Source organism: Anomaloglossus baeobatrachus, chromosome 2 (genome assembly GCF_048569485.1).
Source record: "Anomaloglossus baeobatrachus isolate aAnoBae1 chromosome 2, aAnoBae1.hap1, whole genome shotgun sequence".
Lineage (NCBI taxonomy): Eukaryota > Metazoa > Chordata > Amphibia > Anura > Aromobatidae > Anomaloglossus > Anomaloglossus baeobatrachus.
Window position 1 is genome coordinate 233,859,172 of NC_134354.1, and position 27,543 is coordinate 233,886,714.

General features: G+C 47.3%; 1 protein-coding gene across 1 annotated transcript in view; it reads left to right on the forward strand.

Moving 5' to 3' along the window:
• The window catches only part of SRGAP2 (SLIT-ROBO Rho GTPase activating protein 2), a 202,989-nt gene that overhangs the window by 162,231 nt on the left and 13,215 nt on the right, over nt 1–27,543 (forward strand). Inside the window, exons 17-21 of the mRNA XM_075335705.1 lie at nt 532–637; nt 11,048–11,269; nt 12,282–12,361; nt 13,628–13,679; nt 23,661–23,810. Of these exons, the coding sequence (XP_075191820.1) occupies nt 532–637; nt 11,048–11,269; nt 12,282–12,361; nt 13,628–13,679; nt 23,661–23,810 (610 nt within the window). The remainder of the gene's footprint in view (nt 1–531; nt 638–11,047; nt 11,270–12,281; nt 12,362–13,627; nt 13,680–23,660; nt 23,811–27,543) is intronic.

Sequence of the window (27,543 nt, forward strand, 5' to 3'; positions counted from 1 at the left end):
TAATTGATAGAAAAAAAATTAACACTTCTATTTTTGGAAACAATGTTACTTTGCAGCATTATTTCACAGAAAGTTGTAGATTTTTTTTATTATAGTAAATCCGGTTTTCTTTCACATCTAGCTGGAAGATGCTTGAGAACACACGCTTTTTTCTGTCTGCTTGGCTACTAAGAGAAGGAAACAATGAAGTATAGTAAAAGAGTTAATATACATTTTTCTATTAATGGGTTCTACAGGTCATTTCCCTCGAGAACTAAAATGACCTAATAAGAATGATGTATTTGCGGATGGGGGAGGGGCGCTGGAAGAAAGCATGCCAAGTGATGACTCTTAGTCAGGAAGCTCATTGAAGTGGGAGCGTATCGTCATCTTGCTTTATAGTAGAGGAAGTCCCTTGATGTGGAGATGCATCACCATGTTTCTCCCATGTGACAACCTATCTCTTTCTGGGTGCAGTTAACCTTTTCAGTAATCATTCTCCATAATCCCGCAGAAAATACTGTGACTAAATGATGGTTTTATGCTTTGCAGCTCTGGACAACATGCAAGAGCGCGCTTCTCACATACGCAAAGTTCTACTCTGCCTCCATTCTCCTACGCTCGTCCTTATGAGATACCTTTTTGCCTTCCTCAATCAGTAAGTGCATCATGACCTACATATATTAATTATGGTAAACCTACTAATGATATCGTGGAGGTGTGGGAACAATGGTGGCTCCTATTGATAGAAAAAGTACATAGTTCACATGTTGCAGGTCTCTGGAATTTACCTTCTTACAAAGATATTTATCATTTTATCTATCGGTCTAATCTTGGGATTGAAGTCTTATGGTGCCAATAAGAATTATAGCCTTAGCGCCTAAGAGCTACATCTCCCAAGAACCCCAGCATTCAATGATGTAGAAACAAGCAAGGGAAGTAATTTTGAGAATTTTTTATTAATTTTGATATTCTACAAAAAGTGCACCAAAAACAGGGGGAGCAAAAACCCAACGTTTTGGCTACCAGAGCCTTTTTCAAGGTTTTGCGTAGAAACTGAATGGGGGCAGCCTGGGTCACAAACGGACAGCCATCAAGAGTATTATGTGAGATGCTCCAATGGCTGTCCGTTTGTGACCCAATCTGCTCCCATTCATTTTCTATGCAAAACCTTGAAAAAGGCTCTGGTAGCCAAAACGTTGTTTTTTTGCTCCCCTGTTTTTGATGCACTTTTTGAAGAATATCAAAATTAATAAAAAAATTCTCAAAATTTACTTCCTTTGCTTGTTCCTACATCATTGAGTACTGGGGTTCCTTTCTATAATACATTATACTATTACTATTAATATACTATTACTAATTTTAGTGGTTGAGACAGGTTTTATCCTTAATGTACATCTCCCAAGATACAGAACTGTATCTGTCCCACCATCCCTGCTTGCTAACTCTACTTTCAAAGCACCATTCAGAGACACTACTTACAAAGCATCATTCTGAGACTCTACTTACAAAGCACCATTCTGAGACTCTACTTACAAAGCACCATTCTGAGACTCTACTTACAAAGCACCATTCTGAGACTCTACTTACAAAGCACCATTCTGAGACTCTACTTACAAAGCACCATTCTGAGACTCTACTTACAAAGCACCATTCTGAGACTCTACTTACAAAGCACCATTCTGAGACTCCTATATAATCTGAAGGATAAATAATTTCTCCTTCCTAACATTACTACCACTTCACCTAGTATGTGTTATCTTGACACTTTTTTTTATTTTCTTTTTATACTCAGTACTGTTTCAGGCGCAGACACCAACACCACACAGGCTCTGTGTACTGTACAAGAGCAATGTAATATAATGTAGTAATGTAATTAATGCTAGCACTCTGGGTCACCCAATACCATCCCCTTTTTCCAAAGTCAAAACTTGTTCTCTGTGAAGCCTGCACCACATTTATCACCTCCCTGCACACCCTTATTCCATGTACCCATCCCCAGTCACTCACAACTTGTGAGGAACAGTGGCAACATGTAACATCACAATATGAGAACACTGATGTGATTGCTACCGGCTGAGAACCACCTCCTGCATGCAGGGCTGTGCTTGACTGACACGTCACGTCTTGCTTAAAGCACAGACACTAAATATCCATGCTTTGCACAGACTAACAAGAACTGAAAAGAAAAATACAGGATTAGCACCTCCTCAAAAAATCTCCAAGCTTTATTCCATGTTGGTAAAATATTGTGTGCGTGTGTGTGTGTGTGTGTGCGTGTGTGTGTGGTCTCAGATATATACACCTACATCTGAGAGATTTTATATATATATATATATATATATATATATATATATATATATATATATATATATATATATATATATATATATATATATATATATATATATATATATATATATATATATATATATATATATATATATATATATATATGATATAGATATTATAAAGCTGAATGTATGTATGTATGTCCGGGATTGGCATCTGCACCGTCACAGCTACAGCCACAAAATTTTGCGCACTCACACGTCTGGACCCCGAGAGCATCATAGGCTATGTTGTGAGGCGAAATTTTAACCCCGCACTTTCCAATTTCCAATCAATTTTGCCCCTTTCTTTTTCGCTCTATTGGGAGACCCAGACAATTGGGGTGTATAGGCTATGCCTCCGGAGGCAGCACAAAGTATTACACTCAAAAGTGTTAAGCCCCTCCCCTTCTGCCTATACACCCCCCGTGCTCCCACGGGCTCCTCAGTTTTTTGCTTTGTGCGAAGGAGGCAGACATGCAAGCACAGCTCCACAGATTAGTCAGCAGCAGCTGCTGACTAGGTCGGATGGAAGAAAAGTGGGCCCATATAGGGCCCCCAGCATGCTCCCTTCTCACCCCACTTTTGTCGGCGGTGTTGTTAAGGTTGAGGTATCCATTGCGGGTACGGAGGCTGGAGCCCACATGCTGTTTTCCTTCCCCATCCCCCTTAGGGCTCTGGGTGAAGTGGGATCTTATCGGTCTCCAGGCACTGAGACCGGGCTTCATCCACAACTCCTGTGGAGCCTGATGGATAGGAGCCGATACCGTTCAGGGACATGGCCCTGCATCTTAAAGGTACTCTGTATCCCTATGGGGACCGCGCACGGCATTACCTCAGCTTTGCTGGGTGTGCTAGTGCACCGGGGACCGCGGCGCTGACCGGGTCTATATGTGCCATTACACACTCAGCGTCGCTGAGTGTGTTTATATGTAAGGGCTACCGCACTGACCGCCGTTGCCACGGGACACTGCGGCGCGGCTGGGACTTGTAGTTCGCCGGGGACTTTCACGCGACCGCGCTTTTACGGCGGCCGCGTTTATTACTACAGTCCCCGGCTTCATTGCGGCCTAGTTTCCCTTTTTCTCTCCCGCCCTCAGCCCTGACAGGCAGGGGAAGGGCGGGACGCTGCACGGAGCGAGCAGCAATGAGGGCTGGAGTATGATTTACATGCTCCACTCCCCTCACCGTGCACAGTGTGAGCGCCCGTTTCGCGCTCTTTCCAGGCCACGCCCACAGCTTCCTCAGCTCGTCAGGACGCCGCAGCCATTCCTGTCAGCTCCACCGACGCTGCAGAGAGGGACATATTCATGGGAGACCCAGACACGGTCTCTGGTGGCCTCACAACCGCTTAGGCGGCTGGTAAGCAGCACATGTGGTGCTAGCCCCATGGTGCTGTATTGTATTGGTACATTATTTGTGTACTGTATATAATTTTCACTGTATGAGCACAGTTCTTTCTGGCTATATACCCTATTGTGTTACTCAGGGAAAACTATAGCATGGCGCCCACAAAAGGCAGGGGTGCCAAAACACAGGCTTATTATGTTGCCTGCGCCGCATGTAAGACCCAGCTACCGGCAGGTTCCACTGACCCTCATTGTGTACAGTGTTCGACCCCTGTGACACTTCCTCAGCCGGATCCTCTGCTAAGAGGGGCCCAGGGGGAGCCACCTATTGACAATGTCCAGGTGACGGGGACTGAGTTTGCAGCCTTTAAGGATCAACTCTCTGAGACTATGGCTAAGATACTAGAAGCCTTGCAGTCCAGACCGGTATCTCAGCAAAGGGACTCTGTTGAATCATTGGTCCCTGACCCCCCTCAGTTGGACCAACAATGTCCTCACGGGGTATCTCATACCTCCCAGACGGAGGGTTCGGACTTAGAACCTAGCCCCAGATCGTCTAAGCGGGCCCGCTTAGAATTTCCCTCGACATCATATTGTTTAGGGTCTCAGCGGGGGGATTCTCTGGTTGATGATGCGGAGACAGCTGATCAGGATTCTGATCCTGGGAGCGCTCTCAATCTTAATTCTCCAGACGGGGACGCCATAGTGAATGATCTTATTGCATCCATTCATCAGTTGCTGGATATTCTTCCCTCAGCCCCTCCGGCGGAGGAGTCAGATTCTCAGCAGGAGAAATTTCGCTTCAGGTTCCCCAAGTGTACACAGAGTATGTTTCTAGACCACTCTGATTTCAGAGAGGCAATCCAGAATCACCATGCTTGTCCGGATAAGCGTTTCTCTAAGCGCCTTAAGGATACACGTTATCCTTTTCCCCCGGAAGTGGTTAAAGGTTGGATTCAATGTCCCAAAGTGGATCCTCCAATCTCCAGACTGGCGGCTAGATCCATACTTGCAGTGGAAGATGGGGCCTCGCTTAAAGATGCCACTGACAGGCAGATGGAGCTCTGGATGAAATCCATCTATGAAGCTATCGGAGCTTCTTTTGCCCCAGCATTCGCAGCCGTATGGGCGCTACAAGCTATATCAGCAGGTCAAGCGAAAATTGAAGCGGCTGCGCCACAAGTGGCTTCCATTACCTCCCAGACCTCGGCAATTGCGTCTTACGCTATGAATGCTGTCCTGGACTCTGTGAGCCGTACGGCAGTTGCGACCGCCAATTCGGTAGTAGTCCGCAGGGCCTTGTGGCTACGGGAGTGGAAGGCAGATTCCGCTTCCAAAAAGCGTTTAACCGGTTTGCCAATTTCTGGCGACAGGCTCTTTGGCGAGCGCCTGGATGAAATCATCAAACAATCCAAGGGAAAGGATACATCCTTACCCCAGCCCAAGCAGAACCTCTCCCAACAGAGGAGAGGGCAGTCGAGGTTTCGGTCCTTTCGGGGCGCGGGCCGGTCCCAATTATCCTCGTCCAAAAGGTCTCAGAAAGAACAAAGGAACTCTGATGCATGGCGGTCTAAGTCACGTCCTAAAAAGGCCATTGGGAGCACCGCTAACAAAGCGGCTGCCTCATGACTTTCTACCTCCTCTAGTAGCATCCTCGGTCGGTGGCAGGCTCTCCCGCTTTTGCGACACCTGGCTGCCACAAATAAAAGACCGCTGGGTGAGAGACATTCTCTCTCACGGTTACAAGATAGAGTTCATCTCTCGTCCCCCGACTCGATTCTTCCGGTCCTCTCCGCCTCCCGAGCGAGCCGAGGCTCTTCGGCAGGCGCTGGGCACCCTGAAGGCAGAAGGAGTGGTGGTCCCTGTTCCTCTTCAGCAACAGGGCCATGGTTTTTACTCCAACTTGTTTGTGGTCCCAAAGAAGGACGGGTCCTTCCGTCCTGTCCTGGACCTGAAACTTCTCAACAAACACGTAAAGACCAGGCGGTTCCGGATGGAATCCCTCCGTTCCGTCATCGCCTCAATGTCCCAGGGAGATTTCCTTGCATCGATCGATATCAAAGATGCTTATCTCCACGTTCCGATTGCCCCAGAGCACCAACGCTTCTTGCGCTTCGCCATGGAAAACGAACACCTGCAGTTCGTGGCACTACCATTCGGCCTGGCAACAGCCCCACGGGTTTTCACCAAGGTTATGGCTACTGTAGTAGCGGTCCTCCATTCTCAGGGTCATTCTGTGATCCCGTACTTGGACGATCTGTTGATCAAGGCACCCTCTCAAGAGGCATGCCAACACAGCCTCGACGCTACCCTGGAGACTCTCCAGAGTTTCGGGTGGATCATCAATTTTCCAAAGTCAAATCTGACACCGGCCCAATCGCTGACGTACCTTGGCATGGAGTTTCATACCCTCTCAGCGATAGTGAAGCTTCCGCTGATCAAACAGCAGTCACTACAGCAAGGGGTACAGTCTCTCCTTCAAGGCCAGTCACACCCCTTGAGGCGCCTCATGCACGTCTTGGGGAAGATGGTGGCAGCAATGGAAGCAGTCCCTTTCGCCCAGTTTCACCTGCGTCCCCTTCAATGGGACATCCTACGCAAATGGGACAGGAAGCCGACGTCCCTCGACAGGAACGTCTCCCTCTCTCAGGCGACCAAAGCCTCCCTTCGGTGGTGGCTTCTTCCCACTTCATTATCGAAGGGGAAATCATTCCTTCCCCCATCTTGGGAAGTAGTTACGACAGACGCGAGTCTGTCAGGATGGGGAGCGGTTTTTCTCCACCACAGGACTCAGGGTACGTGGACCCGGCAAGAGTCCTCGCTTCAGATCAATGTTCTGGAAATTCGGGCAGTGTATCTTGCCCTGAAAGCGTTCCAGCAGTGGCTGGCAGGCAAGCAGATCCGAATTCAGTCGGACAATTCCACAGCGGTGGCATACATCAATCACCAAGGCGGCACACGCAGTCGTCAAGCCTTCCAGGAAGTCCGGCGGATCTTGATGTGGGTGGAAGCCACGTCCTCCACCATATCCGCAGTTCACATCCCAGGCGTGGAAAACTGGGAAGCAGATTATCTCAGTCGCCAGGGCATGGACGCAGGGGAATGGTCCCTTCACCCGGACGTGTTTCAGGAGATCTGTTGCCGCTGGGGGGTGCCGGACGTCGACCTCATGGCGTCCCGGCACAACAACAAGGTACCAATGTTCATGGCACGGTCTCAAGACCCCAGAGCTCTGGCGGCAGACGCCTTAGTTCAGGATTGGTCGCAGTTTCAGCTCCCGTATGTGTTTCCTCCGCTGGCACTGTTGCCCAGAGTGTTACGCAAGATCAGGGCCGACTGCCGCCGCGCCATCCTCGTCGCTCCAGACTGGCCGAGGAGGTCGTGGTACCCGGATCTGTGGCATCTCACGGTCGGCCAACCGTGGGCACTACCAGACCGAACAGACTTGCTGTCTCAAGGGCCGTTTTTCCATCTGAATTCTGCGGCCCTCAACCTGACTGCGTGGCCATTGAGTCCTGGATCCTAGCGTCTTCAGGATTATCTCAGGATGTCATTGCCACTATGAGACAGGCTAGGAAACCAACGTCCGCCAAGATCTATCACAGGACGTGGAAAATTTTTCTGTCATGGTGCTCTGCTCAGGGTTTTTCTCCCTGGCCATTTGCATTACCTACTTTTCTGTCCTTCCTTCAATCTGGACTGGAAAAGGGTTTGTCGCTTGGCTCCCTTAAGGGACAAGTTTCTGCGCTCTCGGTGTTTTTCCAGAAGCGCCTAGCTAGACTTCCACAGGTACGCACGTTCCTGCAGGGAGTTTGTCACATCGTTCCACCTTACAAGCGGCCGTTAGAACCCTGGGATCTGAACAGGGTGCTGATGGTTCTTCAGAAACCACCATTCGAGCCAATGAGAGATATCTCTCTCTCACGCCTTTCGCAGAAGGTGGTCTTCCTAGTAGCAGTCACTTCTCTTCGGAGAGTGTCTGAGCTAGCAGCGTTGTCATGCAAAGCCCCTTTTCTGGTGTTTCACCAGGACAAGGTGGTTCTACGTCCGGTTCCGGAATTTCTCCCTAAGGTTGTATCCCCCTTTCATCTCAATCAGGATATCTCCTTACCTTCTTTTTATCCTCATCCAGTTCACCAATGTGAAAAGGATTTGCACTTGTTAGATCTGGTGAGAGCACTCAGATTCTACATTTCTCGTACGGCGCCCCTGCGCCGCTCGGATGCACTCTTTGTCCTTGTCGCTGGCCAGCGTAAAGGGTCACAGGCTTCCAAATCAACCCTGGCTCGGTGGATCAAGGAGCCAATTATCGAAGCTTACCGTTCGGCTGGGCTTCCGGTTCCCTCAGGGCTGAAGGCCCATTCTACCAGAGCCGTGGGCGCGTCCTGGGCTTTGAGGCACCAGGCTACGGCTCAGCAGGTGTGTCAGGCGGCTACCTGGTCGAGCCTGCACACTTTCACGAAACACTATCAGGTGCATACCTATGCTGCGGCGGATGCCAGCCTAGGTAGACGAGTCCTTCAGGCGGCGGTTGCCCACCTGTAGGAAAGGGCCGTTTTACGGCTCTCTTACGAGGTATTATTTTACCCACCCAGGGACTGCTTTTGGACGTCCCAATTGTCTGGGTCTCCCAATAGAGCGAAAAAGAAGAACGGAATTTTGTTTACTTACCGTAAATTCCTTTTCTTCTAGCTCTAATTGGGAGACCCAGCACCCGCCCCTGTTTTTTTGTGTACACATGTTGTTCATGTTGAATGGTTTCAGTTCTCCGATGTTCCTTCGGATTGAAGTTACTTTAAACCAGTTTGTAATTATATTTCCTCCTTCTTGCTTTTGCACCAAAACTGAGGAGCCCGTGGGAGCACGGGGGGTGTATAGGCAGAAGGGGAGGGGCTTAACACTTTTGAGTGTAATACTTTGTGCTGCCTCCGGAGGCATAGCCTATACACCCCAATTGTCTGGGTCTCCCAATTAGAGCTAGAAGAAAAGGAATTTACGGTAAGTAAACAAAATTCCGTTCATCTACATAATGGGGAACAAGTGAAACAAAAAGGTGTATCCGCACCGTCGCATTTACAATCACAACATTTTGCACAGACACCTCATGTGACCCAGGGAACATCGTAGACTATGTTTTGACAGGAAAATGTAACCCCGCGCTTTACAGTTACTCTCCAAAAAACATGGCTCCATTAAAGTAAATGGAGCTTGGAACTACAGGTTATTAGTAGGAGCTGTGATTGGTTGCTATAGGAACAAAAGACATTCATAGTATAAGAAGCTTATTTGTCAGGTAATAAGATGTCGGTGGGGAGACTGATAGAGAGAGACAGACCTGGAAAAACTGTCAGTCTCTTTCCAGGTCAGTCTCTCTTTCCAGGTCAGTCTCTCTTTCCAGGTCAGTCTCTCTTTCCAGGTCAGTCTCTCTTTCCAGGTCAGTCTCTCTTTCCAGGTCAGTCTCTCTTTCCAGGTCAGTCTCTCTTTCCAGGTCAGTCTCTCTTTCCAGGTCAGTCTCTCTTTCTTTCCAGGTCTCTCTCTCTTTCTTTCCAGGTCTCTCTCTCTTTCTTTCCAGGTCTCTCTCTCTTTCTTTCCAGGTCTCTCTCTCTTTCTTTCCAGGTCTCTCTCTCTTTCTTTCCAGGTCTCTCTCTCTTTCTTTCCAGGTCTGTCTCTCTTTCTTTCCAGGTCTGTCTCTCTTTCTTTCCAGGTCTGTCTCTCTTTCTTTCCAGGTCTGTCTCTCTTTCTTTCCAGGTCTGTCTCTCTTTCTTTCCAGGTCTGTCTCTCTTTCTTTCCAGGTCTGTCTCTCTTTCTTTCCAGGTCTGTCTCTCTTTCTTTCCAGGTCTGTCTCTCTTTCTTTCCAGGTCTGTCTCTCTTTCTTTCCAGGTCTGTCTCTCTTTCTTTCCAGGTCTGTCTCTCTTTCTTTCCAGGTCTGTCTCTATGTCTGTCAGTCTCTTTCCAGGTCAGACATGCAGACAGGGACAGAGACAGGCAGACAGGGAAGGAGGAGACAACCAGAGAGACAGACCAAGATAGATGGGGAAAGACGCAGACCTTGATAGAGACAGACAAGGAAAGAGACAGGCAGACAGGGAAAGAGACAGACAAAGAGACGGGGAGACAGACGGGGAAAGAGACAGACCTGTGAAAGAGACAGACCTAGAAAGAGACAGATGGTTTGGGGTGAGCTGGACCGCAGTGTGAAGGCAAAAGGGCCAACAAGTTCTAAGCATCTCTGGGAACTCCTTCAAGACTGGGGTCCTGGGTTCAAATCACACCAAGGCAATATCTGCAAGGAGTTTGTATGTTCTCCCTGTGTTTGCGTGGGTTTCCTCCGGTTTCCTCCCACACTCCAAAGACATACAGATAGGGACTCTAGATTGTGAGCCCCAATGGGGACAGTGCTGCCAATGTATGTAAAGCGCTGTGGAATTAATAGCGCTATATAAATGAATAAAATTATTATTATTATATAATATAGAATATCTCTCTATCTCTGAGATGTATGTGTATATATCTGAGACATCACATATGTATACACACACACTCACTATGTATATTTTACCAACATGGAATAAAGCTTGTAGAGTTTTTGAGGAGGTGCTGATCCTGTATTTTTCTTTTCTGGACTTTATTACCGTTCGGCAGCGGTTGGGATCTCTACACTGGAAGATAAATGAGTCCAACATTATTGCATGGTGACGCTATTCCCATCTTTCTCACTGTAACAAGACCTGCCGAGATAAAGGTCACATCACCACATGCGACGGCTCAGCATCTAGGCAGAATTTTAACGGAAATAAATTGATGAAATTTCTAATTTTCTCCTAGGCTTTACAATTCTTTAATAATTTGTGTATCCGGAAATCCCCTTTTATGTTAGCATTCATGATTATCATCTGAATTCCTTAGAAACACATGTCTCTCTGAAATGGCGAAATTGGTATTTTAATAACTCAAAGAAAAAAAAAAAAGACTGCTGGAAGACTTATAATAAGAAAAGCATGGGATGTCCACATTCTTCACATTGGTTCCTTTGTTTTTGTAACTGTGTGACCTCCTCTACCCCTCGCAACAACTACAGCCGGCTGTAAACCGATCACATCTTCCAATATAAACAGAAGAGAGACAAGGGAAGATAAAATATTTCACCCCTTCAAATAATACCCCTAGCTATTAATTGGGATGACTCCAACAGGGCAAGACCACACTTTGCACTGGCTTTACTCTCCTACTAATGGGGGACCATTATCACTAATACAAGCTATGGAAAGGGATTGTCCGCCTCGGACAAGACCTAACATTACACTAACCAATGTGTGACCATGTTCTTGTGAATTATTATTGTTCTATTTTCATCCATTGATGTGTTTCTCCTGTTTGTTCTCTGCACAGTCTTTCTCAATTCAGTGATGATAACATGATGGACCCCTATAATCTTGCCATCTGCTTTGGTCCCACCCTGGTGTGTGTACCTGACAACCAGGACCAAGTTTCTTGCCAGTCACATGTCAATGAATTTATCAAGACTATCATCATGCAGCATGAGAGCATCTTCCCAGGCCCACGTGAGCTGGATGGACCGGTTTATATGGCAAGCGGGGGTGGTGAAGACTGGTACGATATCAACATTGTCATTTTTTACAGTTATTAGTCTATGGTTTCCTCTACAGTAGGGGACCCCATGTGGCTTGTGGTGTCTTGATGTGTGGCTCGTGGCTGTCTGTCAGCTTTGTACATTAACATCAGGTCTAGCTAATGGCCATTAAGATGGTGACTTTTATGCGTAGCCCTACACAGAATAGTAGATCTGGGGTGAATGTATATATATTGGCCTTGGTAAAGGATAATACTGATAGTCAGAAAAGGTGCCTGAAGCTGAATGTGACCGTGTAGTGGTAGAGCTTAATGCAAGAATACCAAGGGTTGGTATGGTGGGATCTCCTGGATCTCAGTATACTGCCTCGGTGTGATTTCTACAATGATAACTTTGGCTGTCATAATACTGGTGATTGGGGTTCTGGGTGTTACTACTCGGAGGTGGGGGCTCACAACCCTCTATCAGAGCTGAATGTGACTCATAGTAAGAAAGGTTGGGCATCACGGCTTTACAGTGTCATGATGATAACTCTAAGGTTGTCAATTTTGAGCTGCAATTTTGTGACCGCTGCATTTAAGTATCATGATTGCTTATCCCATTGACCCCCTGCGACGCAATCTTGGGGAGCAGATGGATTAACATGGCTGTGAGGGGCCTGCTAAATGCACCAGGATCTGCCATTTGAGTCCTCCTGTGAAACTCCGCCACAAGCTGGGCTTCATAGAAGAGCCTTATTTCACCATATACCACTGTATTTCACAATTTATTTATTTTTTGCCCAACTTTTAGTAATGCAAAACGTTTTTGGCACCAGTCTCTGCCATCATCGTCAACTTTCTAAGAGCAGGCAAAGCTTATCAAGGAAGGAGCATGGCTAAGTGCTAAGTTCCTGGCTGGGATACATTTATTCTCTGTAGTCTCTACAGTAATATACTTACATGTAATATTAAATGATTAGAAATATTACTGTATTACATTTTCTTGATCTTATGGACTTCTGGAATTTTCTTTCGTCTCCTTACACTATAGTGAGAGCTCGCACAGTGAACCGATCTCCGCCGAAGACTCAGGTTTGGACATCACCTCGGAGATGCACAGCGCAGATGATGGTAAGTGCAGGGCTATACATAACCTAGAGAGCTCATCCGATTGCTCTGGGGCCATCACAGACAGGGGACCTAGGCTTGGTTCATTAATTCCCACATGTCTCTGGTTCCTGCTAACCAATTCAAGACTCCCTTCTTCACATGAACACCATTTGTGAACAAATAGTAGGGGAGGAATTGGCAATGAAAAGCGTGTGGAGGTTAAAACAAAAATCAAATCTGTTTTGCCCTAGGTAGTAAAACTTGGCACCATAATAAGTGAGCATTTATTCTGCATCATTTAATCTGCATCAAAAGCTGTGAGAAAGCCATGTTCATTTCTATTTAATTTAGTAATTTAGTTGTCTATATGACATATATAATACTGCATATTAATAATCAAATCTAGCAGTGACCAGTCTGATATATGGTGTTGACCAGACGTATCTGCATGCAAAACTCTTAGGGTACTTTCACACTTGCGTTATTTTCCTTCCGTTACAATCCGCCCTTTTGGGAAACAGCGGAATCCGTTAACGGATTCCGCTGTTTCCCATAGACTTGTATGGTTGACGGATTGTACCAAAAGGAGCTGCGTTGCTTCCGCTGGGCGACGCTCCGTTGCTTCCGCCCAGCGGGAGGAACGCAGCATGTAACGTTATTTTGAGCAGCGGAATCCTCTGGATTTCACTGCGCATGCTCTTTTTTTTTTTTTTTTTTTTTTTTTTTTTTTTTTAAATCAAACTTTATTTTGGCTCGCGGTGGCCGAACGTTCAGCTGAGCGCCCGGCCGTCGGCAAGCGACAGCGCTCAGCTGAATGACCGGCCACCAGCATGCCCGGCCGCCGGCAAGTCACAGCGCTCAGCTGAGCGCCCGCCCGCCGGCATGCCCGGGCGCCGGCAAGTGACAGCGATCAGCTGATCACCCGGCGGCCGGCTGCAGGGAGCGATCAGCTGATCACCCGGCGGCCGGGAGCGATCAGCTGATCACCCGGCGGCCGGCTACTGGGAGCAATCAGCTGATCACCCAGCGGCCGGCTGCAGGGAATGATCAGCTGATCGTTCACTATAGTCTGCCGCTGGTAAAACCGGGAAAAAAAAAAAAAAAATCAAAACGAATTGCGTTGTTTTGCAGCATCCGTTGCATCCGTTGTGTCACTATATGCAACACATCCGTTGCATCCGTTACACAACGCAATGCAACGGATACCGTTCAACGCAAGTGTGAAAGTAGCCTTATACTTGATTTATAAAAGTTGTTGCAAACTACCATGTCTTGTCTCACATACAGGAAACCATCCAAATAGCATTGCATACAGCAGGCGGATACCAGCTAGTGGAAGGTATGTGTCTACACGACTATATCGAGAGGTGTGTGTGTCTGTCTGTGTGTGTATGTATGTATGTATGTATGTATGTATGTATGTGTGTGTGTGTGTGTGTGTGTGTGTGTGTGTGTGTGTGTGTATATATAATATATATATATATATATATATATATATATATATATATATATATATATATATATATATATATATATATATATATATATATATATATATATATATATATATATATATGGAACATGTCATCAATTTTCTAAGTAAATGTGTTTCTAAAGGTGCTGTAAACATGAATTTCTCACCAGATGCATTTAACAACCCATCCAATCCCCGATGGGTTGTTAAATGCTATTATCCATGATATGATATGATTTGTCCTGAAGAAGAAGCCTTTTGGCTTTGAAACTGCAGCGCAGAAAATTAACCCTTTCCTCTCCTCATTGGTATATACTTCCATGAAGGTCTGCTGCAGCCATTAAGTGCACATAGTGTTTGTGACTCTAACAACTATTAAAGTGAGCCTCTCCCAGACTTGCTTCTGCTAAATTTATTTGGATAAGACACTATTTGCGCGTACTGTCTTTTCCAGCATTGCTTCAAAGAAAACAAGTAATGCACTCAACCTCCATGGCCTGTATGCACACTCACACTAGACTCCATGCTGAACAAAAAGCATGTTGAAGCGCATTTAAATTTGCTCAACAACATTGAGACAAGCCTTTGAAATACTGGGAGAACATAATCCAGTCAAATGAGGCCAAAATTGATCACTTTGGATGCTATTAATGCACACCATGTTTGGAGGCCAAAAGGCACTGCATGTCACCCCAAAATACCATACCAACAGTTGTTTGGAGGTGGGAACATCAGGGTGGTGGTCATATAAGTGAGTGACGTTCGAATGGACAAATGTACCGAGACATTCTTGATAAAAATGTGCCATCTACCAGGATGATGAAGATGAAACGAGGGTGGACTGATCAGCAAGACAATGATCCCCAACACACAGCCAAGAAAACCCTCAATTGGTTTCAGAGAAAGAAAATAAAGCTGCTAGAATGGCCCAGACAATCACCCAACCTGAATCCGATAGATATTTATTAAAGAAACTAAAGCTCAGAGTTTATAGAAGGAGCCCAAGGAGCCTTCAGGATTTGAAGAGTGTGTGGGGGTATGGGTAAAAATCACACCTGAGCAATGCATGCAACTAGTTTCTTCATACAGGAGATATCTTTCAGCAGTCATTACCAACAAAGGCGTTAAAAAAAAAAAAGATAAAAATAATATAAACATCTACCCTGCTGTAACTAATTAAAAGCATAATGCATATAAGTAAACATAGGGTACTTAGTAAACACTATTTTTGATAAAAAAAACATTAAGCTTTCTTTGTCGCTCTATTGGGAGACCCAGACAATTGGGTGTATAGGCTATGCCTCCGGAGGCCGCACAAAGTATTACACTCAAAAGTGTTAAGCCCCTCCCCTTCTGCCTATACACCCCCCGTGCTCCCACGGGCTCCTCAGTTTTTTGCTTTGTGCGAAGGAGGTCAGACACGCACAGCACAGCTCCACAGATTAGTCAGCAGCAGCTGCTGACTATGTCGGTTGGAAGAAAAGTGGGCCCATATAGGGCCCCCAGCATGCTCCCTTCTCACCCCACTCTTGTCGGCGGTGTTGTTAAGGTTGAGGTATCCATTGCGGGTACGGAGGCTGGAGCCCACATGCTGCTTTCCTTCCCCATCCCCCTCAGGGCTCTGGGCGAAGTGGGATCCTATCGGTCTCCAGGCACTGAGACCGTGCTTCATCCACAACTCCTGGGAGACGGCTGGATAGGAGCTGGGTACCGTTCAGGGACATGGCCCTGCTACATGAAGGTACTCTGTATCCCTGTGGGGACCGCGCACGGCAACACCTCAGCTTTGCTGGGTGTGCTAGTGCACCGGGGACCGCGGCGCTGCCGGGTTAAACTGTGCCATTACACACTCAGCGTCGCTGAGTGTGTTTATATGTAGGGGCTACCGCGCTAACCGCCGCTGCCATGTGAAACTGCGGCGCGGCTGGGACTTGTAGTTCGCCGGGGACTTCGGCGTCTGCCGCGCTTTTACGGCGGCGACGCTTATACTCGAGTCCCCGGCTTGCTTGCGGCCTAGTTTCCTTTTCTCCCGCCCTCAGCCCTGACAGGCAGGGGAAGGGCGGGACGCTGCACGGAACAGAGCAGCACTGAGGGCTGGAGTATGATTTCCATACTCCACCCCCCTCTCTGTGCACAGTGTGAGCACCTCGGCTACGCCCACGGCTCCCTCCTCTCGTCAGGACGCCGCAGCCATTTCCTGTCAGCTCCTCCGACGCTGCAGAGAGGGACAAACACTGGGAGACACAGACACGGTCTCTGGTGGCCTCATAACCGCTTTAGGCGGCTGGTAAGCAGCACCTGTGGTGCTAGCCTCATGGTGCTGTAGTGTACTGATACATTATTTGTGTATAGTATATATTTTACACTGTATGAGCACAGTTCATTCTGGCTATATACCCTATTGTGTTACTAGGGAAAACAATAGCATGGCGCCCACAAAAGGCAGGGGTGCCAAAAACACAGGCTTATTATGCTGCCTGCGTCGCTTGTACGACCCAGCTGCCGACAGGTTCCATTGACCCTCATCGTGTGCAATGTTGGGCCCCTGTGACACTTTTTCAGCCAGGGCCTCTGCTAAGAGGGGCCCAGGGGGAGCCACCTGTTGACACTGTCCTAGTGACGGGGACGGAGTTCGCAAAACTCTCTGAGACTATGGCTAAGATACTAGAAGCCTTGCAGTCCAGGCCGGTATCTCAGCAAAGGGACTCTGTTGAATCATTGTTCCCTGGCCCCCCTCAGTTGGACCAACAATGTCCTCCCGGGGTATCTCATGGATCCCAGGCTGAGGGTTCTGACACAGACCCCAGCCCCAGACCGACTAAGCGAGCTCGCTTAGAATTTCCCTCGACATCATATTGTTCAGGGTCTCAGCGGGGGGAATATCTGATTGATGATGCGGAGACAGCTGATCAGGATTCTGATCCTGAGGGCGCTCTCAATCTTAATACTCCAGACGGGGACGCCATAGTGAACGATCTTATTGCGTCCATCGATCAAATGCTGGATATTTCTCCCTCAGCTCCTCCGGCGGAGGAGTCAGCTTCTCATACACCGAGTATGTTTCTAGACCACTCTGATTTCAGAGAGGCAGTCCAGAATCATCATGCTTGTCCAGATAAGCGTTTTTTCTGAGCGCCTTAAGGATACACGTTATCTTTTTCCCCCTGACGTGGTTAAAGGTTGGATTTAGTGTCCCACAGTGGATCCTCCAATCTCCAGACTGGCGGCTAGATCCATACTTGCAGTGGAAAATGGGGCCTCGCTCAAAAATGCCACTGACAGGCAGATGGAGCTCTGGTTGAAATCCATATATGAAGCTATCAGAGCTTCTTTTGCCCCAGCATTCGCAGCCGTATGGGCGCTACAAGCTATCTCAGCAAGCGCAAAATTGAAGCAGCCACATGCACGGCCGCGCCACAAGTGGCATCCATCTCCACCCAGACATCGGCAATTGCGTCTTACGCTATTAAGGCTGTCCTGGACTCTGCGAGCCGTACGGCGGTCGCGGCCGCCAATTCGGGGGTACTCCGCAGGGCCTTGTGGCTACGGGAATGGAAGGCAGATTCTGCTTCCAAAAAAGCGCTTAACCAGTTTGCCAATTTCTGGCGACAGGCTGTTTTGGCGAGCGTCTGGATGAAATCATCACAGAGGAGAGGGCAGTCGAGGTTTCGGTCCTTTCAGGGCGCGGGCCGGTCTCAATTCTCCTCGTCCAAAAGGTCTCAGAAAGAACAAAGGAACTCTGATGCATGGCGGTCTAAGTTACGTCCTTAAAAGGCCACCGGAGGCGCCGCTAATAAAGCGGCTTCCTCATGACTTTCGACCTCCTCTAGTAGCATCCTCGGTCGGTGGCAGGCTCTCCCGCTTTTGCGACACCTGGCTGCCACAAATAAAAGACCGCTGGGTGAGAGACATTCTGTCTCACGGTTACAAGATAGAGTTCACCTCTCGTCCCCCGACTCGATTCTTCAGGTCATCCCCGCCTCCCTAGCGAGCCGAGGCTCTTCTGCAGGCGCTGCGCACTCTGAAGGCAGAAGGATTGGTGATCCCGGTTCCTCTTCAGCAACAGAGCCACGGTTTTTACTCCAACTTGTTTGTGGTCCCAAAGGAGGACGGGTCTTTCCGCCCGGTCCCGGACCTGAAACTGCTCAACAAACATGTAAAGACCAGACGGTTCAGGATGGAATCCCTCCACTCCGTCATCGCCTCAATGTCCCAAGGAGATTTCCTTGCATCGATCGATATCAAAGATGCTTATCTCCACGTACCGATTGCTCCAGAGCACCAGCGCTTCTTGCGCTTCGCCATAGGAAACGAACACCTGCAATTCGTGACACTGCCGTTCGGCCTGGCAACAGCCCCACGGGTTTTTACCAAGGTTATGGCTACTGTAGTAGCGCTCCTACACTCGCAGGGTCACTCGGTGATCCCGTACTTGGATGCTGATCAAGGCACCCTCTCAAGAGGCAAGCCAACGCAGCCTCGACGCTTCCCTGGAGACTCTCCAGGGTTTCGGGTGGATCATCAATTTTCCAAAGTCAAATCTGACACCGGCCCAATCGCTGACATATCTTGGCATGGAGTTTCATACCCTCTCAGCGATAGTGAAGCTTCCGCTGATCAAGCAGCAGTCACTACAGAAAGGGGTACAATCTCTCCTTCAAGGCCAGTCACACCCCTTGAGGCGCCTCATGCACTTCCGGGGGAAGAGGGTGGCAGCAATGGAGGCAGTCCCTTCCGCGCAGTTTCACCTGCGTCCCCTTCAATGGGACATCCTACGCAAATGGGACAGGAAGCCGACGTCCCTCGACAGGACCGTCTCCCTCTCTCAGGCGACCAAAGCTTCCCTTCGGTGGTGGCTTCTTCCCACTTCATTATCGAAGGGGAAATCCTTCCTATCCCCATCCTGGGAAATAATCACGACGGACGCGAGTCTGTCAGGGTGGGGAGCGGTTTTTTCTCCACCACAGGGCTCAGGGTACGTGGACCCTGCAAGAGTCCTCGCTTCGGATCAACGTTCTGGAAATACGGGCAGTGTATCTTGCCCAGAAAGCGTTCCAGCAGTGGCTGGAGGGCAAGCAGATCCGAATTCAGTCGGACAATTCCACAGCGGTGGCATACATCAACCACCAAGGTGGCACACGCAGCCGGCTAGCCTTCCAGGAAGTCCGGCGGATTTTGATGTGGGTGGAAGCCACGGCATCCACCATATCCGCAGTTCACATCCCAGGCGTGGAAAACTGGGAAGCAGATTATCTCAGTTGCCAGGGCATGGACGCAGGGGAATGGTCCCTTCACACGGACGTGTTTCAGGAGATCCGTTGCTGCTGGGGGGTGTCGGACGTCGACCTCATGGCGTCCCGGCACAACAACAAGGTACCAATGTTCATGGCACGGTCTCAAGATCCCAGAGCTCTGGCGGCAGACGCCTTAGTTCAGGATGGTCGCAGTTTCAGCTCCCTTATGCGTTTCCTCCGCTGGCACTGTTGCCCGGAGTGTTACGCAAGATCAGGACCGACTGCCGCCGCGCCATCCTCGTCGCTCCAGGCTGGCCAGGAGGTCGTGGTACCCGGATCTGTGGCATCTCACGGTCGGCCAACCGTGGACACTACCAGACCGACCAGACTTGCTATCTCGAGGGCCGTTTTTTTCCATCTGAATTCTGCGGCCCTCAACCTGACTGTGTGGCCATTGAGTCCTGGACCCTAGCGTCTTCAGGGTTATCTCAAGACGTCATTGCCACTATGAGACAGGCTAGGAAACCAACTTCCGCCAAGATCTACCACAGGACGTGGAAAATTTTCCTGTCGTGGTGCTCTGCTCAGGGTATTTCTCCCTGGCCTTTTTGCCTTGACCACTTTTCTGTCCTTCCTTCAATCTGGACTGGAAAAGGGTTTGGCGCTCGGCTCCCTTAAGGGACAAGTCTCAGCGCTCTCTGGGTTTTTTCCAGAAGCGCCTAGCCAGGCTTCCACAGGTACGCACGTTCCTGCAGGTGGTTTGTCACATCGTTCCACATTACAAGCGGCCGTTAGATCCCTGGGATCTAAACAGGGTTCTGATGGTTCTTCAGAAACCACCATTCGAGCCAATGAGAGATATCTCCCTCTCACGACTTTCGCAGAAAGTGGTTTTTTCTAGTAGCAGTCACTTCTCTTCGGAGAGTGTCTGAGCTAGCAGCATTGTCGTGCAAAGCCCCTTTCCTGGTGTTTCACCAGGACAAGGTGGTTCTACGTCCGGTTCCGGATTTTCTCCCTAAGGTGGTATCCTCTTTTCATCTCAATCAGGATATCTCCTTACCTTCTTTTTATCCTCATCCAGTTCACCAATGTGAAAAGGATTTGCACTTGTTAGATTTGGTGAGAGCACTCAGACTCTACATTTCTCGTACGGCGCCCCTGCGCCGCTCGGATGCACTCTTTGTCCTTGTCGCTGGCCAGCGTAAAGGGTCACAGGATTCCAAATCAACCCTGGCTCGGTGGATCAAGGAGCCAATTATCGAAGCCTACCGTTCTGCTGGGCTTCCGGTTCCCTCAGGGCTGAAAGCCCATTCTACCAGAGCCGTGGGCGCGTCCTGGGCTTCGAGGCACCAGGCTACGGCTCAGCAGGTGTGTCAGGCGGCTACCTGGTCGAGCCTGCACACTTTCACGAAGCACTATCAGGTGCATACCTATGCTTCGGCGGATGCCAGCCTAGGTAGACGAGTCCTTCAGGCGGCGGTTGCCCACCTGTAGGAAGGGGCCGTTTTACGGCTCTCTTACGAGGTATTATTTTACCCACCCAGGGACTGCTTTTGGACGTCCCAATTGTCTGGGTCTCCCAATAGAGCGACAAAGAAGAAGGGAATTTTGTTTACTTACCGTAAATTCCTTTTCTTCTAGCTCTAATTGGGAGACCCAGCGCCCGCCCCTGTTTTTTTGTGTACACATGTTGTTCATGTTGAATGGTTTCAGTTCTCCGATATTCCTTCGGATTGAAGTTACTTTTAACCAGTTTATAATTCTTTTTCCTCCTTCTTGCTTTTGCACCAAAACTGAGGAGCCCGTGGGAGCACGGGGGGTGTATAGGCAGAAGGGGAGGGGCTTAACACTTTTGAGTGTAATACTTTGTGCGGCCTCCGGAGGCATAGCCTATACACCCAATTGTCTGGGTCTCCCAATTAGAGCTAGAAGAAAAGGAATTTACGGTAAGTAAACAAAATTCCCTTCTATCCCACAGTGACAAGGTATCCCCAATTGGGACAGTACCTACACTCTAATATTAAAACCTCACTATGTGTCAACAGACATCAATCTGAATAAGGCGTTTGTACAAACTAGTAAAAAAATTTCCGTAAGTGTGTTTAATACTTTTTTCCGTGTCATTTTTCAATATGACACATAACTTAATTTATGGACATCTGTGGTTTGATTTCTTTGCCTGTGTGTTTTTGTTATCGACATCTGGTGAAAAATTCATCTCAATAGTACCTTTTAGAAATAATGTATATTTACTTGAAAAATTGGCGACCCCTTCAATACCTATTTTACCTGCTGTGTGTAGTACAGACTCTCAGCTTTAATTTGAGGGTATTCACATCCTAATTGGATTAAGGGTTTAAGAATTGTAGCTCTTTAATATGTAGCTACCTCTTTTTCAAGGGACAAAAAGTGATTGGACAGTTATCGCAAAAGCTCCTTAATGGGCTGCATGTGCTATTCCTTCAATAACCCATGATCAATTAAGCCAGTAAAAGGTCTAGAGCTGATTTCAGGTGTTGCATTTGCATTTGGAAGCTGTTGCTGTGAACCCTGTGAAGCTGTGTTGTGGTTAAAGGAGCTCTCAATGGAACAGAAATAGACCATCAATCGGCTGAAAAAAAAAAAAAACTATCAGAGAGCAGAAATGAAATGAGTGGACAAATCAATAGTTTGGTTCATTCTGCGCAAAAAAAAAAAAGTTTGGACACACCTTCTCATCTCTAGAACAACTATTAAGAGGAGACTTTGTGCAGCAGGCCTTCATGGTAAAATAGCTGCTAGGAAACCACTGCTAAGGACAGGCAACAAGAAGAAGAGACTTGTTTGGGCTAAAGAACACAAGGAATGAACATTAGACCAGTGGAAATCTGTGCTTTGGTCTGATGAGTCCAAATTTGAGATCTTTGGATCTAACCACCGTGTCTTTGTAGAAAAGGTGAACGGATGGACTCTACATGGACTCTACATGGCTGGTTCCCACCGTGAAGCATGGAGGAGGTGTTTTGGTGTGGGGGTGCTTTGCTGGTGACACTGTTGGGGATTTATTCAAAATTGAAGGCATACTGAACCAGCATGACTACCACAGCATCTTGCAGCGGCATGCTATTCCATCCGGTTTGCATTTAGTTGGACCATCATTTATTTTTCAACAGGACAAGGACCCCAAACACACCTCCAGGCTGTGTAAGGGCTATTTGAGTAAGAAGGAGGGTGATGGGGTGCTTCGCCAGATGACCTGGCCTCCAGTCACCAGACCTGAACCCAATCTAGATGGTTTGGGGTGAGCTGGACCGCAGAGTGAGGGCAAAATGGCCAACAAGTGCTAAGCATCTCTGGGAACTCCTTCAAGACTGTTGGAAGACCATTTCCAGTGACTACCTCTTGAAGCTCATCAAGAGAATGCCAAGAGTGTGCAAAGCAGTAATCAAAGCAAAAGGTGGCTACTTTGAAGAACCTAGAATATGAAACATATTTTCAGTTGTTTCACACTTTTTGAAGTATTTCATTCCACATGTGTTAATTCATAGTTTTGATGTCTTCAATGTGAATCTACAATTTTTAGTCATGAAAATAAAGAAAACTCTTTGAATGAGAAGGTGTGTCCAAACTTTTGGTCTGTACTGTAGGTGTTTCACTATGTAACTCTAACATAAAAAGTAGACTCATGAGAGAAAATACAGAGGGTTCACCATAAGGTGGAAACTATTAATCAGCCTTAAAAATAGAAAGGCCAGATTAGACTTTGCTTTTCCAGAACTGGGCGGCTTCTTTAGATGTTTATTGGCAATCTATGGATAGATGAAACTAAGATCAACCTCTACCAGAATGATAGGAAGAAGAAATTATAGAGAAGGCTTTGAGCAGGTCATGATCCAAAGCACAGCACATCCTCTGTAAAACATGGTGGAGGCAGTGTGATGGCCGGGCATGCATGGGTTCCAATGACCCTGGATTACTAGTGTTTATTGATTATGTGACTGAAGACAGAAGCAGCCGGATAAATTCTGACGTGTACAGGGCTTTACTTTTTCTGAAATTCAACCAAAGGAAGCAAGATTCATTGGACAACACTTCCCATTATAGATGGACAATGATCCAAAACATACTGCAAAAGCAACACAGGAGTTTCTTAATTCAAAGAAGTGAAATATTTTGCATTGGCCGATCAATCAGCAGATCTCAACCCCATCGAGCATGTATTTCACTTACTTAACACAAAACGTAAGGCAGAAAGAACCACAAACAAGCAACAACTGAAGTCACTGCAGTAAAGGCCCAGCGAAGTATCACGAAGGAGGAAACCTGGCATTTGAAGCCCATGGCTTGCAGACTTCAGGCAGTCATTGCCTGCAAAGGATTCTCTATGAAGAATTAAAAATGGACATATTATGTATGGTAAAGTAAAGTTGTCCAATTACTTTTAAGCCCTGAAATGAGGAGGTGTGTGTGATGCATGCATATATATTGTTTATCCCTTTCATTGTATTGGTTTCGCTCAATTTCTTCATCTCAGTGGCATGAAATGTATTGTATGATTCCTAATCGCAACGTGTATTGCTAATTAATACAGTCATTTGAAAATGCCTTGGTAATTATTCTTGTTTCTCGACAGTGATGACCCCCCTAGTGAGAGATCCAGCCCCCGATCTGACCCAGAGCAGAGTTCAGAGCCACTGGTGGAGGAAAAGGTCACAGCTAGAGCGAGTCTCAGCTGCCCCACGGGGAGCCACGTGGCTGACATTTACCTAGCTAATATAAACAAGTAAGGGCTGATAATAAGACCATGAATATTCCAGAAGCATTGATTTCATTATGGTATTAGTAAATAGTTTATAACTGGAGGCATTTAGGTTTTTCTCCGTGATTTTACGATTATGGCCTGTGTTTACAATGGTAATTAATGTATGTTTGTTAGAAGGAGCATGGACGCTTCATGTAGATGTAGTCATATTTTGATTTTAAAGGGGATGTTTAGATATTTTTTTCTTAAAGCTTAGACTGTGTAAAATAGCAGACTTGAGTAATAATCACCAAGCTTCAGTTTTTTTCTGGATGTATTTAGTCCAGTGGATCAACAATTGAAACTAGCTCTTTTGAGGCAAACCAAATTAAGCATTATGGTTGTGCTTGTGCCCATTCCTTTTATCACCTCCCATCCCTCAGGTGAAGTTGATGGACAGTTTGTCTTTTTTTTTTAACCGTATTAACTACATAACTACTGTATGACAATAATTCCCCACCGCTCAAGTGCGGCCATATATAAGGATATTTGACTAATATATCCAATCGCTGGCTGTAGAGGACAGTAAGGTGATCACAGAAATTGCTTAACATCTTTCACCCCTTCACGACATCCGCCATACATGTACAGCTCAAGTCGGAAGCGGGTTAATGGCTTTATATTACAGCCAGGACCTGCCTCTAATAATCGCAGATCTAGATCACCCGCAATTGTTAACCTGTTTAAATCCCGCTGTCAAACTCTGACACCAGCATTTAACATGTGGCGGCATGGGGATGCACCATTTTACGTGTCCATTGGCACACCCGTGAAGTAATCACTAGTCACCGATGGGTTGCTATGACAGGAGGGGGTCTGCTGAAGACCTCCTTGCTTGTTGTTGGAGAGCGCCTTTAAAACCCTGCCTGTGGTCGGGCTTCAATGAAGACTGATTTTTACTATATACAGCAATACTATAGCATTGCTGTATATAGCACACGCGATCTAGAGGTAAACAACTAATACGCAAAAATGTAAATTGTCCATGATGCAAAGGGGTTAATATCGGGTGATAACTGTAGTTTTGTTATGTATGTTAACTAGTGTTTTACATACGGTTTCATTGCATTCCAGGAATCTTTCCAAATATGCAGAAAATTTATTCAGCGGCCATACACAGACATTTTGATTTGTTTTACATATTTGAAATGCTTCACATTTGTAACTTGCGTGAGGAATCCATACTTGTAAGACACAGCCAGTCATTAAATAGAAAAAAACAACATGTTTGGTGTTTCTGCAAAAGAGGGGCCCCCATTACAGCAAACTGCTAATCTGGAGCTACTTTAATATATAGAAAGATCCCCACGTGTAGAAAGATCCCCCCCACGTGTAGAAAGATCCCCCCCCCCCACGTGTAGAAAGATCCCCCCCCACGTGTAGAAAGATCCCCCCCATGTGTAGAAGGATCCCCCCCACGTGTAGAAAGATCCCCCCCACGTGTAGAAAGATCCCCCCCACGTGTAGAAAGATCCCCCCCACGTGTAGAAAGATCCCCCCCACGTGTAGAAGGATCCCCCCCACGTGTAGAAAGAACCCCCCCCACTTGTAGAAAGAACCCCCCCCACTTGTAGAAAGAACCCCCCCACTTGTAGAAAGAACCCCCCCACTTGTAGAAAGAACCCCCCCACTTGTAGAAAGAACCCCCCACTTGTAGAAAGAACCCCCCACTTGTAGAAAGAACCCCCCACTTGTAGAAAGAACCCCCTACTTGTAGAAAGAACCCCCCCACTTGTAGAAAGAACCCCCCCACTTGTAGAAAGATCCCCCCACTTGTAGAAAGAACACCCCCACTTGTAGAAAGAACCCCCCACTTGTAGAAAGATCCCCCCACTTGTAGAAAGATCCCCCCCACTTGTAGAAAGATCCCCCCACTTGTAGAAAGATCCCCCCCCCACTTGTAGAAAGATCCCCCCCCACTTGTAGAAAGATCCCCCCCCACTTGTAGAAAGATCCCCCCCCCCACTTGAAGAAAGAACCCCCCACTTGTAGAAAGATCCCCCCCCCCACTTGTAGAAAGATCCCCCACGTGTGGAAACATCTCCACGCTGAGCACTGCTCCTTTTACAATTGGAGTCCTATAATAATACTACTGGCGGAATATTGGCCAAGTTTACATCCGATTTGATTCTGCGAATGAACCTTTCACCGAATGAGGATGAAGGGGGTAAATTTCTTATGGGTCTCAACCAAATTCCTCAAGATCATGGTCTGTCTACCTCCCAGAGCCTGAGCTATATTAACTGAGCATTATTTAAAGGGGTTGCCTACTACTCAGACAACCCCTTCTCCATTTGTTTGTTTTCCCACAACAAAATAACACTTGTACTCCCCTCCGGTGCCCGTTCCAGTGGTGTGTGTACACTCTGTCCCTGGGCTTGCATGACGTTACTAGGTCTCATGGTGCCTGCAGGTCATCGGCGCTGGCTTCACTTTCCCCTTCTTCTGAAGAATCAAAATATCTAGAGAAAGTGAAGTGAGAGCTGCTTTCACTTCTTTTGGATGTCTTGATTTGTATGAAAGAGGGGAGAACGAGCCAGCTCTGATTGGCCAAAGGGATCGTGAGACATAACAGTGTCATTCGATCCACGGGAGAGGCGGTGCCAACACTCCTGGAATGTCACCAGAAGTGAGTATAGGTGTTATTTTCTTGGTGGGAAACAAAGGGACAGAGAAGGTGTTGTCCAAGTAGTGGACAAGCCTTTAAACACTGCTATTTAAGCAATGTATGGTGGTAGTATTGGGGCACTGTTTGACCAATACAATTTGAACATTATATTGTTCTGTTAGGCTATGTTCACATAGTGCATCTTAACATGCAGTGTTTTTTGCCCCAAAAAAACCCATCACAAAATTCATGCGTTTTTGCCACGTTTTTACCGCATTTTGCCCAGTGCGTTTTTTAAGTCAAATCTATTGACTGGAAGGGCTCAAAAACACTGGGAAAAACACAAAAAGAATTGACATGCTGCATCTTGGGTGCATCTTCAAAAATACAGCCAAGATGCAGACAAAAAAGATGCCCGTTGTGGACAGCAAAATCTCATAGACTTTACTGGGAGAAGAAAATGCATGCATTTTGGTGCATCTTTGTGACCTCAAAAACGCACTAAAAGATGCACTGTGTGAACATAGCCTTATTATTTGGGCACTATGTAGTACTGTTATTTTTTGCCGCCGGTTTCGTTTTTTCCAGCATTGACTTGCATTGGCGCCGCATTGTGCCGCATGGGCTTGCGTTCCGTTCGTTTTTTTGCCGCATGCGGCAGATGTAGCCGATGCGGCGGCCGGATGGAACGTTGCCTGGCACGTTTTTTGCTCCGGCAAAAAAAACGCATCGCGCCGCATCCGGCCGCTGCGGCACATTTTTCAATGCATGCGTATGGACGCCGGATGTGGCGCGATGCGGCAAAAAAACGCATCCGGCCGCCGCATGCGGTTTCTTCCACTGCGCAAGCTCAGTAGCGTGCCGCAACCAGAAAAAAATGGACGGGCCGCATGTAAAATCGTATGCAAAGGATGCGGTGTTTTCGCCGCATCCGTTGCATAGGTTTCACAGCCAGATTGAGCCGCAGTGCTCAAACCGGATGTATGAAAGTAGCCTTACTCCAGAATCTGGGATTGAACACTATGATAAATTAGGGCCCATGTGTAATTTTACACTAGCTATTGCTAGCACATCCACCTCATTGATTTGAAAGGGAGGTGGATGTTC